This window comes from Oculina patagonica, chromosome 7 (genome assembly GCF_052425735.1).
Source record: "Oculina patagonica isolate OP01 chromosome 7, crgOcupat, whole genome shotgun sequence".
NCBI lineage: Eukaryota > Metazoa > Cnidaria > Anthozoa > Scleractinia > Oculinidae > Oculina > Oculina patagonica.
The window spans coordinates 21,156,623-21,177,172 of NC_135764.1; the positions used below are offsets into that span (position 1 = coordinate 21,156,623).

The 20,550-nt window shown below is 38.8% G+C and overlaps 4 protein-coding genes and 1 pseudogene across 7 annotated transcripts in view; 3 read left to right on the plus strand and 2 right to left on the minus strand.

The window, feature by feature from the left end:
* LOC144661521 (uncharacterized) overlaps window positions 1-20,550 on the plus strand; it is a 216,163-nt gene that overhangs the window by 114,012 nt on the left and 81,601 nt on the right. The gene's annotated exons all lie outside the window — the stretch shown is intronic.
* LOC144661526 (uncharacterized) overlaps window positions 1-20,550 on the minus strand; it is a 165,800-nt gene that overhangs the window by 73,229 nt on the left and 72,021 nt on the right. The window lies entirely within an intron of this gene.
* Window positions 43-6,073, plus strand: LOC144661559 (uncharacterized). 3 transcript variants are annotated; one of them, XM_078522372.1, is made up of 4 exons: window positions 43-169; window positions 2,286-2,388; window positions 5,135-5,395; window positions 5,838-6,073. In XM_078522372.1, the coding sequence occupies exons 3-4, from the start codon at window positions 5,299-5,301 to the stop codon at window positions 6,041-6,043; spliced, it is 303 nt and encodes a 100-aa protein (XP_078378498.1). In that variant the 5' UTR covers window positions 43-169; window positions 2,286-2,388; window positions 5,135-5,298; the 3' UTR covers window positions 6,044-6,073. The 3 variants fall into 3 exon arrangements, with proteins under 3 accessions (XP_078378498.1, XP_078378500.1, XP_078378499.1); XM_078522374.1 differs by having other exon boundaries at window positions 46-185; window positions 2,297-2,388; XM_078522373.1 differs by having other exon boundaries at window positions 50-169; window positions 2,205-2,388.
* Window positions 3,127-4,516, plus strand: LOC144660329 (uncharacterized; annotated as a pseudogene).
* The window catches only part of LOC144661514 (uncharacterized), an 85,325-nt gene continuing 72,840 nt past the window's right edge, over window positions 8,066-20,550 (minus strand). For both annotated transcript variants that reach the window (XM_078522300.1, XM_078522299.1), the window contains 3 exons: window positions 18,075-18,629; window positions 10,280-10,924; window positions 8,066-9,447 (listed from right to left, as the gene is read on the minus strand). In XM_078522300.1, the coding sequence (XP_078378426.1) occupies window positions 8,936-9,447; window positions 10,280-10,924; window positions 18,075-18,629 (1,712 nt within the window). In that variant the 3' untranslated portion in view covers window positions 8,066-8,935. The remainder of the gene's footprint in view (window positions 9,448-10,279; window positions 10,925-18,074; window positions 18,630-20,550) is intronic.

The following is a 20,550-nucleotide window of genomic DNA, read 5'->3' on the forward strand; positions in this document are numbered from 1 at the left end:
GCGTTCTATAGTGAAGCAACTTGGACTGTCATCGTTTTTTTGTCACTGGATTGCTTGCTAGTCTTGATTTGTCTGATATGGAAATACATTTGCCCTAACTAACGATCGAGACAGTGCAGAAATCATAAACTGTTATATAAGCTAGCAAGACGGCTCACTGATTCTTGAGGTGCGTAAGCTCAATAGTCACGTCTATGATTCTTTAATGGAGTATTCGATAAATAGCATACAAGCACTTTTCCTTTGTTGATTTCCTTCTCTCGTTGTAATCGGTAAGCTTTTATTCAATTTCGCCCGTTGAAACAAAACACTGAAAACCAGCAAAATATTAGGATGTATGAGGTGTATTGCTGTACTAAACTGAATTAGAATTTAAATCAAATTAACCCTTGTATTGCTGTCTAAAAGGCCTGGTTTAGTCATAGAACTTTATCAGCCTAACTTTATTTCTATTCGATTCGATGCAAATGATCACTGATTATAATAAGCTCGTTGCGTCTAAAACTAATGCTAAATCCGACAGTCTGTAACGTGGATAAAGCAGTGATGTACAATCGTAATGTTGCACAACCTCCATGTATGTTTCACCAGGACGATTTTTACATTAGTTTTGTATGGACCTCTATAAAAGACTTGTCCAGTAGAGGAATACCATTTGTTCATTTTGGGTACTATTGCCGTGATTTATTTTAGCTGAATCAAAGCTAAATGAATTTATTATTTCGGCTAATTAATTATGCACAAAGAAAACGAGGAAGCTGTCGACATTGCATATAATTTGTGCTTCTTTATTATACGCTGCGCTGATGGGCTTTCAGCAAATCGACAGTCGGTTGAACTTGTTACATCTAGTTATGTTGCACTATGTAATTATCACTTGCACATTCATTTGCACCTAAAAATGTATTAATAATTATATGCACTAGCACCTTTATTGCACTGTCACGCACGTATCCTAGTAGTATGTATTTATCCATTCTTCACATATAATAAATTCAGTTTCGTACATGTTACCATAGGCGTACGGGCAATTTTTTGCCAGGGGGGGGGGGGGGGGGGGCGGTGAACCATTTTCCCAAAAATTTCCCGCAAGTTGCTCAAATTTTTACGAAACAGTCGAAAAGAAACGTGGGTCATACGATGCACTAACATAGGCCTACATATGAAGTGAAAATATCCTTACATATGAATCTATCATATGAACTTTAATATAAAACACGTTAAGAGAAATAGCTGTCTCTACCATTTTGACGGCCGAAGTTATCAGTGATACGATCCATGTCACTGTTGACTACAGATTTGGCATATGGCCTTTCAATGTTAATAAGTGCGATGTTACTGACATGTTGTTGCCCCATGGTGCTGAGGAGGTAAGTTTTCAGTCTGCACAAATTAAAGCACTGAATGATCGTTCTGCCGAACAAGTTGTAGCAGGTATTACTGCAAGGATATGAACCAAATTAGAAAACTCTGGAAACATATCAAATAGATCATTCTCGTACATTGTATCCGGCATTTCAAATTCTGAAACAGTCGTGTAGCCTAATCCGCGCACACAACGAAAACTCGCTTACATTTTCTGGCGGCTTCCAGAATCTCGCCGTCAAAATTCCGTGGCAAAGGCAATTATTTTCACACGGGACAGTGGTTGCCTAGCACATGATCATGACTCAGACTTGTCAGAGTCTCCAGTCCGCGATAATCTACATATGATTCTTGTTTTCACACCAGCTAGTGTATAACAGTACAGTGCCCAAAAATAAAAAAATCTTAAAGGGAAGAAATGATCTTCGCATAAATTGCAATTAAAGAAATTGCAAAGAAAGAAACCAAAATGCATCACATGGTAGGCAACCACTGTCTCGTGTGAATTTAACTGACTTCACCATGCCGACTTCAGGTTAAAATATAAAATATATAGCTCTTTGAAAAAAACATGGAAATTTCTTTAAAAACTGGCTTTGCCCAAATTTCTCTTGCTGCCCAAAAAAATCTGCGTTGCCCAAACTTTGGGGGGGCTGCAGCCCCCCCAGCCCCCCCGGCCCGTACGCCTATGCATGTTACTGAACGAACAACAGTTACGTTCAGTTACAATGTAGCTCCTGTAGCACAACATACAGGTAGCAGAAATCATCTATAAGGTTCATCACTTTACTACCACTTACATTCATATCGACTATCTGGTTCTGTTTTCGTCTCGTCAGTTACGAATCGCTGAGTGACCCGCAAACATCTCCGCTAACTACAGCTTTAGCTTGCAGTAATTTACGCGTTTCTCTTGACAGAACAGCGAAAGGTTTCAGGTTTTGTAAAAAAGGCTGGGATAGGAAAACATCAAGAAAAACTCCGCTAAGATGGCGAGCAATACTTCACACAACAGGGACGAAGGTCGGTGACAATATTTGTTATTTGCTATTTATTGACACTGCATATCGTGCGCCTACCATTCAAATATAAAGGCCTCCTTTTAAACAAGGATCCTTAACTTAAACACGAAGACACTTTTAACCTATATTATTCTCACAAAATAGATCCATCTAGATTTATAATTCGATAAAATTATAATTATAATTTATAATTCATTATAAATGTAGGGCTTGCATATTTTGTAGTCATTGAACGAATGTTACCCAAAATAAGATTTATAATTTGAAGGGACTTTGTTCTCAGTTAAAAATTTTCATAATAAAATGAAAACATTTTTTTATAGTCATTAATCGACGCTTGACTGTCAGTTGAATGCCTTTTCACCTACTTCAATCATTGAACTTTCGAAGCTTGCACGTACTGTTGCGTCTAAGTCTTGTAGCCTGGACCCTCTGCCTGCTGTTTTGTTAAAAGAAAACTTTGGCATCCTTCTACCAACACTATGTAGGATTGTGAACTTGTCCCTGGAATCTGGATATGTGCCTCCATCACTAAAAACTGCCGTCTTATTGCCACTACTCAAGAAACCATCCCTGGATCACGAAATCTTCAGTAATTATAGGCCTATCTCAAACCTCAAGGTCATTTCAAAAATGATCGAAAAAGTTGTTGCAGTACGTCTTCAGGACTACTTGGAATCCAACCAACTTATGAACCGCTGCAATCAGCCTATAAGCGATTCCATAGCTGTGAAACTGCTCTTGTACGTGTACACAATGATATTCTGCGTGCCATTGACGATCGTCACTGTGTTATACTCCTGCTACTGGATCTATCTGCTGCTTTTGACACTGTCGATCACGACATTCTGCTAAAAAGACTGAACTCCAAGTTTTCAATCTGTGGCACTGCCCTTGAATGGTTTCGTTCGTATCTTACCAACCGTACGCAATTTACCTTAATCGATGGAACTAAATCGCAGTCTCGTGAGCTCAAATGCGGGGTCCCCCAAGGTTCGGTCCTAGGGCCTATCCTGTACTTACTTTATACTGCACCATTGGCTGACATTCTACGACACCAAGAAATGCAATTTCACTTCTACGCTGACGATACTCAGTTATATATCTCTTTTTCAACAAACAACGACGTCGAATTAACCAATACAGTTGGAAAAATCGAGGAATGTTTGTCTGATCTTGACAAGTGGATGTCTCTCAACAAGCTAAAGCTGAATAAGGACAAGACTGAACTTCTCTTCCTTTACTCAAAACACAACCTACAGCAGTCTCTACCTCCAATCCGTTTTGGTCAAGACATAATTCAGCCATCTAAATTTGCTAGAAACATCGGTGTAATATTTGACAGCAATATGACTATGCTTCCGCGTATCAGTTCCATTTGTAAAACAGCCTCTTATCATCTCCGAAACATCTCCCGTATAAGGAAGTACTTATCCACGAAAACAACCGAGATCTTGGTCCATGCTTTTTGTGTCTTCCAAACTCGACCACTGCAACTCTCTTTTATACAATGTGCCGAAGTATGCCTTAAAAAAGCTCCAGTCTGTTCAGAACGCCGCTGCTCGACTTATCACCTGTTCCCGAAAATACGACCACATCACTCCGATATTGAAAGAACTACACTGGCTTCCTGTTTCTGAACGCATTAAATTTAAGATTCTGCTACTTACCTTCAAAGCTCTCCATCAACAATCTCCTATCTACATTCAAGATTTGTTAATGCACTACCAACCTTCAAGAACCCTCCGATCGTCACACTCTTCACGCCTTAACCCTGTCAAATTCCACCTTAAGTCGTATGGGTCTCGAGCTTTTGCTGTTTCGTCGCCTGAACTCTGGAACAGTCTACCTCTTTTTATCCGCTCATGTGACAATTTAAGTTCTTTTAAATCAAAACTCAAAACTTATCTTTTTAAAAAAAACTTATTACTCTTAGCGATTTTTACTTTTTATTACTTTTAATGTACATTTTTAATTTTTAAGATTTATTCAGCTAATTTTAACGAATTTTTATAGATTTGTAAAGCGCCTAGAGCAGACCTGGATAGGCGCTATAAAAATGTTTTATTATTATTATTATTATTATTATTATTATTATTATTATTATTATTATTATTATTATTATTATTATTATTATGTTCCTTTGAAATTTAGTCACAAAGCAAACTCCCTAAGGTAGGGTTAAACTTTCTGCTTTCCGTACGTTTTACCCTAATGGTTCTCGCCAATTTGGAAATGCTGACTTCCGGTTTCCTACTTCAGTAGTGTTCGTGCCCCTCCTTCCCCATCCACTGGAGAAGAGCGTTTCTCCACAAAAGAAAGTAACGTAGACAAGGAACCTCAGTACCCCTTTAAAGAGGAAGGCGTTGAGTGTTGAATATTGCAATCATCAAAATTGATTTTTGTACATCACTGTTATTTGTGCCTTTTCAGTCCAAAACTACTCAAATTAGTGTCAAAATTCACAGGAAGTAAGCCCAAAAATTCTAACTTGGAAATAAACGCCCGAAAATATGTTAGTCTATTTGGGATTAAATGCGACTGTATATGTTGCAGGTTAAACCCGTTTTCAAGTTTAATATGTTTCAACCTGAATTTAATAATGTATTGGACTTTCTTTTAATGAATTCAAGTTATTTTATGTACATATCATTGTTATCTTGAGAATTGCTGCATATTATACTAAGCTTGAAACGGATCTAACCTGAAAACGGGTTTAACCTACAACATATATATTTATATGGCAGATAGCGCTAGAAGAACAAAAGCCACTGGAACGCATGTGTGGGAAATATGCGATGATATTGGAACATGCTGGCACGATCTGGGCATAAGGCTCAACCTACAGACTGCAATTCTCGACTGAAATATAAATGTCGATCACAAGTTGTGTCGTGATAAGGCCAGGGAAATGCTTTATGAATGGATAAGGAGGGAAGGGCGTTCTGCCACAGTAGGTAGTATTGCAGATGCTCTCGAGAATAAAAGAGTTGCACAAAAACTGCTAGGTATGTAGTTTATATGAAGTGTCTTGCTAGTAAAAGGACTTCTAAACATGCTTAATAGGAAGCTAAGGGTGCAGTGTATTCAGTAGTATGTTTCCATTGTGAATCAAAACTGAATTGACTTAACAAGGCTCTCTGACTCTCATGAACTAGTTTAACATCTGTCATCGGAATATCCAAAATTTTTCTACCTCAGATGTCCTGTAAAAAAAGAACATATATATGCTCTTGTAATAAAATATATCTGCAAATTACAATTTCCTGTTGTAACTTTAAATATATAATCAGAAATAATTGGCATAAATGTTGCCTCGAAAACAGTATATATAACTTAAAAAGAACTTGCGAAAAAGGCCAAGTACAGCAGATTACGAAGAAAGTGTCAGTAAAGTATACAAAACGTTGTTATCGAAAATTTGCACTTACTCGTTTACTCCATGTTCAGATTTTCAGCAGAATGTACGTGACGAAGTTCAAAGAGATGATGCACGAAACACCGGCAGATCGAGGGCAGGCAACGGCGATGGTCACCAAGGCAACGCAAGTGGAGTTCACTATGGCAATATAACGATTAGTGGACCAAACAGCAATGTAAACTTCGGGCATCAGCAAAACATCAATGACTTATACGTTACGAAAAAAGAAGACTAGTGAGTGTGATTAGGAATGACTAATCTGTACTAAGGAAAATAGGCTATGTCAGCCTTTTATGGGCAAATGATCAAACATTTTTGCCCAAAATCGTGTGGGAAGAGCCTGTTTGAAAGTTTGATCGCCTCTCTCTCACGTCTCAGTGCTGGATTTAGTTAATTTCCGGCGTATTCCAATAATGGCAAATGCACTGTAAACATTACACTGAGATCTCGGACAAATTTTGCAGCTGCCTACGCAAATTATTGGCCGATAAACACGCGCTGTGCACTTACTGTAATCTGGATTTATCGTCTTCGGATAAAGACAGTTGAAAATGTACCAATGGGCTAACGTACCATAAAGGGAAACAACTAAAGTTCTGTTTATTCTTCAAGAGGAAATGTTTGGTTCCGTAAAAGTGCTAATCTTGGGTTTGAAGAAGTGTCTTGCCGTGTTTTCAAGTTCAATTATTTGATAATTATGTCACTCAGTTTATACTCTCAGTGCTCTTACGCTTCGGAAAATATGTCAGTCCACTGTTCTTTCCCACACAAGATCTCTTCTTGTATTAAAAATCGACAATCAAGCAACCCGTTGCGATACTGCGAAACCAGTCTCAAAAATCAAAACCCGTTGATGTATTTGCCTTTGGAAACAATAACAATTCTAGTAATTCATTTTTATAGAGAATTTCTTATTTGAATCTGCTTTGCGGAACGTCGATCGTCCTCGTCGTCCAGCGCATGTGTGAAAGAGCGCTTGATCGGCTTGCTGTTGGACAGCCATGTTAGTGTGGATATTTCGTTTTGCGATTCTTTTCTGCTTGAAACACGCTCTGCCAAGTCCGTAGATGGCAACATATCGTTTTTTCAGGACATGTTTTCGATTTATCAACGAAAAAGCAGCAACAATCTCAGCTAAAGTAGTGAACTTAACTGTGCATCAACAAAATCTAAGTGTCAACTGATCCGTGGAACCACTAACTACGTCATCCGAGCTAAATTCATTTCCAGTCTCCGGACCCACTGTTTTGTCTTACCGGGGGCACTTTAGGCGGCGAAAAGTCCGATTTCTTTCTCGTTGATATTATCCTTTTTTTAGCTTTTCAGAAAGTAGTAATTTCAAAATTAAAAGATGACGACAGTTTGAAATTACGAGCTTGACTACTCTCTGAATTACACGAAACGCGGTCCAATTACTAATTAATCGTATCAATAATAAAATTCGAGGTTAGGAAGCCTTTGACCTTTTTTGTGCATCAAACAGCGGGAAAACAGCAAGAAAGAACCCATATTTAATTGCGCCTGATTGATACGCAAATGGCGTAGGTGTCCAAATACTAGCCTGCGAAGAGGCTCCCGAGTAGGTTTTCTGCGAGCGAAGCGAGCGGAAGAGCGGGGCCTGAGGGGGAGGCTCCCGCGCCCTCGTACTCCCCCTCAGGCCCCGCTCTTCCGCTCGCTTCACTCGCGAAAACCCCACTCGAGAGCCTGTTCGCAGGCTATCCAAATACAGGTATCCAATTTGAAGTTGCTCAAATTGAATACATGTAACTAGACAACCACATGATCGCGCAACATTTACATGATAAATAGGTGCGAGCAAAACCAAACAAACGCGAGAATTTTGTTATAGATATGATTACATCATTTTTTGGCCTTATATTGATTTTTTTATTTTAATAATTAATAATAATAAATGGTGTTTATAGTGGTCATGCACTTAGCTTCATATCTCTACACCAGATCTCAAAGGGAAATCGATATTGCCATGACTATAATAAACAGAAAACCTCAAAATTAGCACGATACATAATTCATATAGAATAGGTATTACCAAAATCTCAAGCTATGTCCTATTACCAAAATATGGCAGGTTTTGTTAATCGTTGTCATGGCAATATCGATATCACAGAAAATACATTTCTAAGATGTTAGGTATTGCCAGAAAAGAACTAAAAATTTGGAGTGTTTTTATAATAATGATGATGATAATGATAATGATGAACTTAACCTAAATTCACCTCTGCATAGAAGCTTGAGAAAGTAAATATTCTTAATGATGCTTGGCTCCCTAATAAACAGATTTTACAGTCTTCAACTGAATGACAACACACGCCTGACCACATTGATCAACAACGAGAAGAAGGCTTATATACATTAATAACTGCTGTGCCTAGTACTTGCTTGTGACTAAAATTAAAAGCTAATAATCAACGTTCAGTGAACCACGCAAGAATCTAAATGGAAATAAAGCACGATTCGGTCAGTACCTGTCTTACAATGCCGGATAACCTATTTCTTTAACAATACAGTTGGGGGGGACTTCCCATGAAATTGACGGGGGTGCCTGTCGTAACTTTTAGGGGGCAGAATGTGTCCATTTGTACAGCTTTGGGTGCTAAAATCTAAAATAACCGCCGTTCTGTACAGGTACGTACTAGGGTAAGGGTCAAGATCAGGGCAGGAGAAGGCTGCCCAGCCTTCTCCTGTCCTGCTCAAGATTGTCAGTGTCCATTACTTTGCCGTTTTAGAATTGATTCTTTTAAAGGATAAAAATGAATTAAATCCACGCCCACCAAGGGAGACTCTATTGCCTTTACGGGGTTTGAGCACCTCCGTCATTTTTATAGGGGAGTCACCTCGGTGGTTTATTGTTAATGTTAAACATAATGCATGTGTTTTTTTTTATGTCAGTCTAGGGAGTAACTGCTTGATCCAGGCTCTGTGCAGTTTGTCTGTGATTTGCTTTATCATCTGCTCGTTAAAACCAAATGACCACAAGATGACGTATACATCAGCAGCTTGTGCTGAAATGAAGCTGTTGACTATGGACAAATTTTCTTGTTCAAAGAAGTCTTGAACTTTACTGCTATGTTCAATTAGGTTTGAGTTCAATTGCAAGTTAAGGAGGTTACACCTTGGAAAGTACTCCGTATAATTCGACACCAGATAGATAAATTCCATATTTTCCTGAGGAATTCCTTCCTGTTTGTAAAATACGGAAGTAACGGAAAGCTCCAACTTCGCCTTTGACAGTCCATATACCCGTACTGTATGTAGGGGGATCTCTGAACTGCGGTGGGTCACTTGGATTTTCTCTTTCAAGATTTTTCCAAGTGACTCCATCAGCGGACCCTTGAAACTGCCATTTTGTAAGGATTGATTCATTGTACATCTTCCCGTGCCTTAAAGCGCAGTGAGTGATAACCAAGAGATAATTCTTGCCCAGATCAACGCACCACCAGGAACCTTCTACAGCATCCGTTCCGCTATCTTTGCCCTTTTTATGGTCGAATATATCGCTTGCTTCTCCCTCCAAGTCAGACGATCGGGTAGCAACAAGTTTGGCTGAAATATCTCTCCCTAAGGCACATATGACCCCCGGTGAGCTGTGGAACTCTTTTCCGCTAGGTAAGAAGACGTCTAAGTGACAAAAGTGACGTTAATAATGAGAGTTAGCAGCGCAAAGTTCTAATTTAGGATAACTTCTTAGTTAATACCATAGTTGATAGAGGGAAATGATTATGAAGCCCTGCGAAGTTCATTGCTATAGGGTTTTTTTTTTCGCTATTTTGGTTGTTTACTCTACACAAAACTGACAACCTGATTACTTAACTCGTGCATAGTGTTTGAGTGCAAAACAATACATGTACACGGTCATGGACCTTCCAACCGGCCTCTTTCTGTGCTCCTTTGATGTTTACCGGGCTTCCTAACCATTTCCCTTTATTAACTATGCACATACGTACGAGTGACGTTTGAAAATTCACCAAATTGCACGAGCCTATAGGTAAGTGCAATTTGAGTTCTTCCAAAATATCACAAGTACATGTTAATCAAGAATATAGTGTATTGAACAAATTACGAGCATCTTTCTACAAATCATGACCATTCGAAACGGTAACGCTTTGTTCGTCTTCAGACATTTTGGTTTAACTTAAGAAATCTTAGTAATTCCTCGGGCCAACTTCGGAAATTAAATCTTCGAAAGACTTTAATTCCAAATTTTCCAGCATTTTACTTAAGTTTGATGGTTAAACACCGATTGAAAGACACTAGAGATTTCTATAAAACTATAAGATTATTTTCTATCGTGTTCGAATTTATTCGCCCTGCGGCCTCAACAACTATCCTGCAAAAAATATCCAGCTGATAACCTAGTTGTGAAATATAATTACGGAAATTTATTTATTTTTCTATTTTTTGGAAAGTAATTTACGAGAAGCCTTTATGAATCTGCATAACTTATACTTACGGCTGACAAAGTTCCTGCATTTTAAGAGTTCCTCTTCTAGTTTTCTGCACTTCAATCGGCTCTCGGCAGCTTCCTGGACAAGTCGGTCTATTTTAGAATTTAGTTGATCACGCTCAGCCCTCAGTTTATCGCATTCTTCAGCTTTGTGAGATGTGGTTTCGATTTCTTTAAGGAGATCTTCGTTCTTCTCTCCTAGAGTTTTGTTTTTCTGTTTTAGCTTTTTAATCCGTTGCCAGTATTTCTCGTTTATTTTTTTGAAGTTCTCTCTACTGTTTACAGCTTCTACTCGCCTTACTTCAAGTTCTTTTTGATCAACGAGCTTTGCTTTGGTGTTTTCCAATTCTTTCTCTATTTCTTCCTTCTCCCTGCCTAATTTAACCTTTCTTTCGTTTTCCTCTTTCATAAGCGTTTTAATTTGCTCCAGTTCGTTTTTTTGTTTTAGATGCAACACATTCAGTTGATTATAAAATTCATCTAACTCAATTATTTTCATCTCTCTGTCCTTTATATCTTCTTCTAAAGTCTGCCTCGTTTTGTTGTGCTCGAGCTCCAGTTGTTTGAATTCGTTTTGTTTTGAATCCATTTCTGCCTGTAGAGCGTCGCGTTCCTCCTCCAACTCATGGCACCATACACAAGTTTGGTTTCCTAAAAAAACTCTAAGTTAATAAATAAAGAAAGATGGAAAAATTGGGTTCATATGTGACACGCGTCCTGTATACTACTAGGATCAGCAATGTCGATAGCGTCCTGTATGGTGATAAATAAAGAAAGACGGTAGCGTGTCACGTATGAACCTATCTTAGTTTTCAAAGATAACAATTAAAGACTAGGAAGGCGAAATCAAGGTTTCTATCGGCTGATAATTGGCTTGGGGCGAGTTCCCGAAGCAACTATCCACGGTGATAGAAACCTAGAATGAACAGTCGTCTAATTGTTTTTTTTTTTTTTTGGTATTTGTTACTTGTTTTGTTGTTGAATTTTTTTTACTGAATCCCAGTGTCTTATGTATAAGAAAAAAAAATATTGAAGCTGCCTTTAACCAGTTAGGTTGGGAATTTGCCAGCAGTTCACCACTGGGTTGTATGATGCTGATCATGAATGTAAGTAGTGCCGGGTCCTAGCCCCCGCGGTCACAAGCGTCCTTATACTAAGTGACATTTTGCTATCAAAAAGTATGGTGGGGAATTAAGTCAATGAAATGGTATAAGAAAGCTTTCCTGGTCTTTCACTGTTTCGGGATATTTTTGATTTCTTCGTAAAATAAACAGTTATACAAACGAACTCCACGGCGCACAGTTTCTCAAACAAAGTTATACCACATCGTCTTCGGAGCCTATTACTGTGCAACTGTGCAAGCACAAACTTTTTTCTGATCACGAATAAGAATTTAAGAAGAAAAAAATTCATCTCTTCTCGAAATGAAAAAATTCCAGAGGACGGTGAACGTCTATACGAATAGTTAGGTGTAGCCTGCGTAGCTGACGGTATTGTTGGGTTTTAAAGCGCCCACCAGCAAGCGGCGAAGCCGCGACAACGAGCGGCGCAGCCGCGAGTGGCTTGGGGAGGAGAAGCTGAAATACTCTTCCTCCCCAAGCCACTCGCGGCTGCGCCGCTCGTTGTCGCGGCTTCGCCGCTAGCTAGTAAGCACTTAAAGTGTATATGACAGACTTTTTTTATTTGCCTGATCAAATCTACGTGGTATGCTGATGTGAACATCGAAAAAAGAAATTCGAAATCTCGTTTTTTTCACCGCGTTTTAGACCTAAAAAAAGCAATATTTTCACTTCCGGTTGGGTCCAAAACCGCGCACAGTGGGGAGCTGGGTCTATTCTGCTTTTGACGTCATGGCCGGTCTAGACCCAGCTCCCCACTGGGCACCGTGACGTCAAACAAGTGATACACTCAAGAACCAAACAAACTGAACAGGGAATTTCAAAGGAAGATTGCGGCTGGGTTGCCGGAAAACCGAAAAAAAGCTAAAGGCTTGGAAGTTTAAAAATGATCTGAAGTCTAGAGGGATACTAGTGTAATAATAGTTTTTTTAGAAAAGCCGATGGAAACAGCGTGTGAAAATAAAGCTATCATATATCATATCAGCAAATACACAGGTAAGTAAAATGAAAAGGTGGTTTTTAATCTTGACGTATTAGGCTCAAAACGAAGTTAGAAGTAGCGCACGTGTTGTTGTGATTTTAGCGATTTTAAATCTATGCCGTCGGAGCTTTAAAATTCCATGTTCGGTTTGTTTAGTTATTGGGTGTATCACTGAGCGCATTCTTGTTTGACATCACGGCGCACAGTGGGGAGCTGGGTCTCGACCGGCCATGACGTCAAAAGCAGAATAGACCCAGCTCCCCAATGTGCGCAGTTTTGGACCCAACCGGAAGTGAAATTTCACGATTTTAGAGCGCGAAAACGCGGCGAAAAAAAGAGATTTCGAATTTCTTTTTTCGATGTTCCCATCAGCATCCCACGTACATTCGATCAGGAAAATAAAAAAAACTGTGTCGTATACACTTTAAAAACCCAACAACACCGCCAGCTACGCAGGCTAAGTTAGGTGTACCCAAAAAGCTTCGCCAAACTAGGCCTCTACAGCAGTGTCAACAAACTTCCGACTGCCTATCTCTTTGTATAAAGTGTTCAGGCAGAAAAGATGCGTCTGCACATGTAATGATATTGCGGGATTCCCCTAACCATGTCATCAGAGACGTACAGCCTCAAGGTCGGGACACACTAGGCGACGAGTCGTCCGTGTGTACTGATTCAAAACGTTTGTTCGGTGCACAAACAGTGAATGGGAATGAGTGGGTGGGAATGCCAGTGAGTGGGAATGCGAACTAGTTTTCCAATTCAATATGGCGAAAATACATGACGTTCTCTCATTGGTAATTTATATTTTGTCGCAGCGATTTGTCGCAGACGTGTACACACGCTGCGACAACGCTGCTATCACTCATTTTGTCGCTGCGATGTGTCGCACGAATTCAAACCAGTTTGAATTCGTGCGACACATCGCAGCGACAAAATTCTGTCGCAGCGACTTGTTTGTCGCAAGAATGCACTATGTCACACGAGGCGACATGTCGCTGCAACACGTCGCCGTCGCCTAGTGTGTGCCGACCTTTAAAGGGACCGTGTCACGGATTTTAGCCAAACTTAGGCATAGGAAATGACCATCAAATTCGTTTAAATGTATAAAATAACATCTTAAAACAGTGAAGGATTATTTAAATAACACCAAATGCAAAAGACGGTACGCCAAAAGTGTCGAAGATTGAAACGAATTGCGATATGGGTTTTTGCCGGAAATATGGTCTGACGGAACAGTTTTGAAAGTTAATCTTGTTTGCTTTAAACTTTAATTTATAACGCCCGGGAGACACATTTGGCTACATCGAAGCTGTGGTTTTGTGATTTAGAATCATAGAATTAATTTACTTGCAAAAATTTAGTTTCAAAGCGAATGTTTGGCAAAATTTTATAACATAAAATTAACTTAACCGTGACATAGTCCCTTTAAGTCGCCTGCAGTTCTGCGGTAGGGTGCGCAACTGCTACAAGCGGCTGACAATGGGGATGCCGAAGCATCTGTGATGGATGTATTTTTTTTCTTTTCTCACAGTTCCATGTTTTAACGTCACATGACAAATTGTTTAACTTCGATTTCTGCCTAAAATATACAGCAAGAGAAACGAATTTCTCATTGCACAATTTTACCAACGCGCTTTTAATAATATGAGTCTCATATTACTCTACTAGTAGACAAATTTACTCTGAGCCAGATTTTGTATTTAATGACGTTCGCGCCAAATTTTCTACTCGATAGATTTTTTAAAATTTTTACTGCGGTCAGATAATGAGTCACAGTATAGAGGAAGTCGCAGCTGCCCTTAATCAATCACTTAAAGAATTATACACCTGGTGCACTACCAACAAGCTTACTCCCCACCCGAAAAAGTCGGAATGTATGCTTATCCACGAAGGATCTATCACTGGCCCCCTTCCTTCGTTACTGCTAGGAGGGAACCGCCTTAATTGGGTTAAATATAGCCGACTCCTAGGCGTTGACATAGATGACCAACTGAGTTGGTCTCCACATGTCAATAACCTAAAGAAGAACTTTGCAAAAAAACTAAGCCTTATTAAGAAGTGTAGGCTCTTACCGAAGCAAGTTCTTTTAAAGTTATACTACAAAGTCATAATCCCGTCCGTCACGTACGGTATAACCGTCTGGGGAGGCATGAGTCGTCAAGACGACTTTGACGCACTTAAGAGGTTGCACTGCAGAGCGGCGAGGGTCATTTTTAACCTACCTAAAGACATGCCATCTACTGAAGTCCTTGACCGCGCTAAATGGGACACTTTAAGAAACACGTACAAACTTTCGATTCTGAAACTTATCTATAAGATCTACCATAATGACTCCCCCTCTTGCATGGCTCGACTTGTAACCAGGTTTTAACACTCGTACAATTTTAGAAAAAAGCATTTACTAATTCCCCCATCATTTAACACCAATTCAATAAAACTTTCAACATCTTACAGAGGGGCAGTGCTCTGGAACCTTTTACCAGGAGAGTGTCACGAGGCGATGTCCCTCAGGAGTTTTCTGACAATGATCGACAAGTCGAACATAATTAAAAACACCAATTTTAACAATCTTTATCGTAAGAGTTCTTAGCGCTTTTTATCTTTTTATCATTGTAACAATTTTAGCAATTTATCTATTTTTAGCAATTAGTTTAGCGTTTTTTACCTTAATATAGTTTTAATGTTTTTATCTACTAGTATTAATGTTTTATTTACACACGACCCCACAAGCTATGTAGCTTTTTTATCCCATCGTGTATAAATAAAGGTTTTTTTTTGTCACTTGGGCCAGTATGGTTTTCAGGGTTTACAGTAAAAAATATCGAAAACAAGTAAACGGAGGCAAACGACCTTAGTCACAATTTGTAGAGGTGCGTCTGTTGCGTAAATAAGTCCTAGTGTTGCTATCTTTTTTTAAGACTTAACCCTGGAAAAAGGCATTTTTAACCGTCGCACAGCAAAACGAAAAGCTCAAAAAGTGGAATTGAACGTGCGTGGGACAAAAAAAAAACATTGTAGTCGATAGATTTTTTTCACTTTCTAGCAAAACTTAGATAATCGTTAACAAAAGTGATTCGTTAAGAAAAAAATAGGGGTCACCGACCATTTAAGAAAGCAATCTGCAAGCGAAGTTACCGCAACGGCTGCTTAGAAAGTTTCCGCAGCGCGCGCGCTCGGTGCATGACGTGGCGTCACGTTGCGACATGAATCATGTGCGCAGTAAGGATGCGCATAAACAATTAGCGCGAACGTCCTTATAAAGTACAACAAGATGTGTTTTCTAATGTGAAAACTACAATGAGTTTCTTGAAAGTTTAAAATCGAACCAATCGAATTTGTTAACGTAAAAAAAATCAATTAAGCTGACCACAAGAAACACGACTGACATTACAAAATAATATAAGCAATTGAGAAAACTAAACAGTTACTTTCCGAAACGTTATTCGTAATCTCCCTCTTGAGAAAACAATAGAGTGAATTCGTGTAACCCGTTTTTTATATGTTAATGAGTCGTATAATATTCAAATGTTTGGGTACAATAAAACAATACATGAGTGGTCAGAAAACCTCAAAGAAATCACTTTAATAGTTATACAGAAATAAGTATAAACAGGAAGTGTCTTTCTTTAAGCACTTCAAAAACATGTTCAACCTAAATCGAAAAATTAGCGGTCTGGTTCAAAATACGCATGAGTTAGTCATTTCACGTTCAACTTGTTGTTTTTTAGAAAACGGGAAAGAAATTTGCCAAGAGTAATAGAACACGTGCACAGCTATTTTGCTGCTCATTAAACCTTTTGTTTGCTGAACAAAAGTTGTTTGTCATCGTGGTTAGCTAAACTCCCCATTGGATTGCACGCGCAGAATTGTGTAACAGTCAAGTTTAATTTGTTTTTCTTTACGCGATGTTGAATATAAAATTAATGTTTATCTAAAATCGCAAGACAATTCAAGGCATAACAAATATTAAGCCCTGTTATCTGTTTTGGTTTTTACATATTGGTAAATGCTTGAATTTTAACCTGACTTCGAAATGCAAATATACTACGCAATTTTATTTCCTCAGCTCATTAAAATATTACACGGCGCATTAGCATATAAAAAATAGGTCACCAAGGGTGACATGAGTCTAATGCCGTATGGCATAGTGATACAGATTGCGCGGTTTTCGTAAGCCGGTTAAAATTGGTTAGAGGTTTGTGTTCGGGAGTTTAATTTAAAATGCTTATAGCAAGCTAGGGGCATCGTGGATGATTATGGATGAAAACGAAACAGTCATAAATGTTATATGCTTCACAAAATTTAAAGTATGAACAGGAGTTGATGTTACTTCTTCCGTATTGTCCGTAAAAGCAGAAACGATTAAACATTTGGACAAGATTGCGTGACGATTTACAAAAAGCATGTTCATTACAACAAGGGTTGAAGAACTTCACATCGTTTTCTTTCAGATTTTTCACCATTTTGATGATGACTCTTGAAACAGATTTTGCAATAAAAGCACTTGAAATAGTGACTGTTACTCCATTGTACTGTAAGCACTTAGTGACAGATTTTCCTAAAAACGGGTGTAAATGCTCACGTCAATATATTAAATGATGACCTTTTGAACGCTGGAAACTAGGCAATTATTATCGAGCTACCATACACAGGAGCGAAGACTGTTTATCATGATGTACAAATTTCGCGAATCATCACTTCCATATCAATGTAACCATTTTATGATTTTTCTAGCTGTAAGAAGAACTTAAGATCTCTGAGAGTCGTAAAAGCATGAAATTCGATTTCAGTGTATGGCAAAGGCCGGGACAGTGTAATACTGCAAAGCGGCCAAACAAACGCATTTTGATTTAGTCGCGTAACTTGATTTACATTTATCCATGTACATCTTTTATTTTTGAAGGTTTTTGTTTGCACTGTAAAGAAAAAATTGGTCAAAATTCGAATGACTTAAATACAAAATACGAGGTAAAGTTTTCTATTTTTTAAAACAAAATAAATATTTGGTCGCATTGTGTAAATAAACGCGAGTCGCCGTCGAAATATTTTTTCTCAAAGACGTCTTGCTTTTTAAGCAAGACGAAAACACAAGTGCTTAACTGAACTGAAAACGAAGATTTATTTTCACAAAAAGCTTACAAATGTCTTAACTGGAAAATTATTACGTCCTGTTCAAGTGTTGAATAATCGTGACTTGAGAAAGAACTTTTAATTATGCGTGGGAACACGTGTCGCTGATTGGCTGTTTTTAATTGAAACTAATCGTGCGTGTCCGTACGGAGTCCGTTCTTGCAGCTGATCATTGTTTTCTACATTACAGCGAACGATTATCGATCCCGAACCATTCCCTTGGGATTGCTAACAGCTTTTTTCATATAACAAAGAGTCTAATGCGCATGCGCAAAGCGCACGCAAGCATTAGACTCAAAAACGGGTTACACGAATTTACTCTAATGGAACCGAAATGTAATAAAACTAGAACACATTCCAAGTAACTAGTCGATATAAACACCTCCATAAAAAGTAAACCTGGCTGTAATGTCAACAACCTCATCACTCTAGAAATTATGTTCATTTTAAAAATGACCCAAACGGATAACACTCCCTTCCCTTCTCTTATAAATCTTAGATAATCCCTATTGAGGCAATTTTTTTTATCTCAAGTATATTGGTGACAGAAGTACATGAACTGTAAACTAACCTGTTAGTTCTTCAGTTGAAGTCGCTTTGTCGTGTAACCAAGGATTTTTTGGTCTTTTTAAACTTGAAATAGTGTTATCGCGCTTAAAAGCATTTACCACTACAATCTCTTCCCGTGGTGAAATCAAACGCATCTCCTCCTCACTGCAACTGCTTTCGTTAAATACATTGTTTCTGTAGTCTGACAAACTTTCGACAAGTTTCTTGTGCTCTTCAGAGATCTTTTCGAAGCTTTCTTTAAGGCTATTTGAATTCTCGTTCATTTGATCACAAATTCTGTCCAAGTTTTTTTTATCGCATTTTTCAGTTGACAGTTCCTCTTCCAGTCCCTTAATTGTAGCCTCTAATGCCAGAACTCTCGTCTCTATATTGTTGTCCTTGTCCTTTGTCATTAGTAATTCATACAGGCTCTTCATTACTTTTTCAAGTTTTTCCTGTGTCCTTTCATCTATTTGTTGCTCTTCTTCTAAGCCTGCTTTCATTAGGTGAACTTTCTCTCGCAACTTGGCACTGTGCGTTCTAGCGCGGTTGAGTTCTGTCTTCATTTCCTCCTTTCCTAGAGGAAAAAAAAGTTCCTGTTCTTATATCAATCAATGAAGAAGGCTGCCTCCTTCTTTTACATTCCACCTATCTATCTAGCTTGCTTTTATTGGCTGCAACCGTACACGTTAACGTTGTCACCCTTCTAGACTTTCTAATGGCGGCGTAGACGTCCGTTGCAGCCGTCTTCCAATCTGTTTGCTCTGTTGCATATTTTGTTGTGGCAAATGCACGAGATTTTCAAACAATGTTGGAGCAAACAAGAACCATACTCCGCTTCTTCCTACGAATCTAGTAGTTTCGAAAGAAAGAAAAAACAGTCCGCAATTCGTACATGCGTGAGCTTGGTCTATTTTTTTTAGTGATTAGATGGTCAGAGAATTGATCATGTCCACTAGTACCGAATGTATTACTTGTCATAACACAACTAGCAGAGCCACACATTCAAAATCAGTATACGTAAGCCTGCCCCATTTTCCATTATAGTTCACCACTAAATTTTCTCCGATTCTGATTGGTTTAAATTGAACACGTGACGCGATAGTGCCCGTCCGCCGGAGGGCACTATCAGCCCATAGTGCCCTCCCGTGAAAAATGCCCGGATCGATAGTGCCCGCAAGTGACTGTTTTTTGTAAATAAGCTGCCTGCAAACAAAAAATCCCAACCAAATTCACTGCATTTACTGGGCTTCTCGTCTGGTTTTGTTTCGTTTGTTAAATTTCGGCTTTCAATTGAGTTTTTTATCCTCAAAAGTAAAAATTATTCACGATGCTTGTTTTTGAATGTGCGCGCGGAAGAAAATTTAGTGGTGAACAATAAAGACAATAGAGTGTTTCTGTCTCGGAACTATCGGTCTGATAGTTGCCCCTTGGAAATTTGATGTTCTTAAAACTAGCATATTTGCCCTCGAAGTTTCGCTTCTCGTGCTAATATTTGTTTTAAGAACATCAAATTTCCGCGGGGCAACTATCAGCCGATAGTTCCTCGACAGATACACTCTATTGTTAAAATAGTGCACGCTGATAGCAAATCGCTTCGCCAAAATTATTTTTCTCATGCGAGGTTTTTGATGTACATTTCCATCGGCAAACAATTCGTTCGTGCTTTTAGCTGTGCACTATCGGGTTAAAATACTCAAGAAGCTAGAGTTTGTTTAACCCTCGGACGTACGAACAAATTTACACCCCTACCATCGTACAAGCGGGGGGAGGGGTTGAGGGGATGGAACCCCTCCCCAGGGTTTTCGTTCTATTAAGGCGCAGCGAATTTATTTTGTACTGTGAAGAAAGCCTTTACCTTGCTCTACAAGATGATATAAATTTTGTTGGCTGGCGGCGACGACATATGACGTCACGTGACGTCATTAGAGTCGCCATGTTGCATCCGCCATATTGGATTTCACCATTTCCTTAGAAAGTTAGATAATAACGGAAATCGATGCAAAATCAAGCCAGAATGCTTTTGAAAAGTTAAAATAAACAAATCATACAATTGTGTTAAAAAAAAAAACAGGAAAAAAGGGGAAAATGTTAAAAATGACGATTTTTGGCAAGACCTGCTTGTAATTATGACCTTGCCATGGCAACGTCAAATTGCATGGAGACATGGTTGGCATATAATTTCGCAAGTAATGAATGAACAGCTACTGAAGTTTCAGCATTGTAGAGTAAATCTTCTTTTCAAGATTTCAAAAAAAAACCTAAAGTGGGGGGGGGGGGGTGGGTGGGAGTTGGCATCCACCCGTACATCGGAGGGTTAATTTAGCCTGGCTAACCATCGGCCCAAAGCTTAACCTGAAATGAACAGCATTATAAGTCGATAATAAAATGGAGTCTTTGCCCTGTAAATCGCATTCCTTTTCCGAATGTCTTAAAAACGAAATTCTCAAAGCCTTCTATCCTATCGTGAATCATGAATCGTAAATCAAGGACTACAT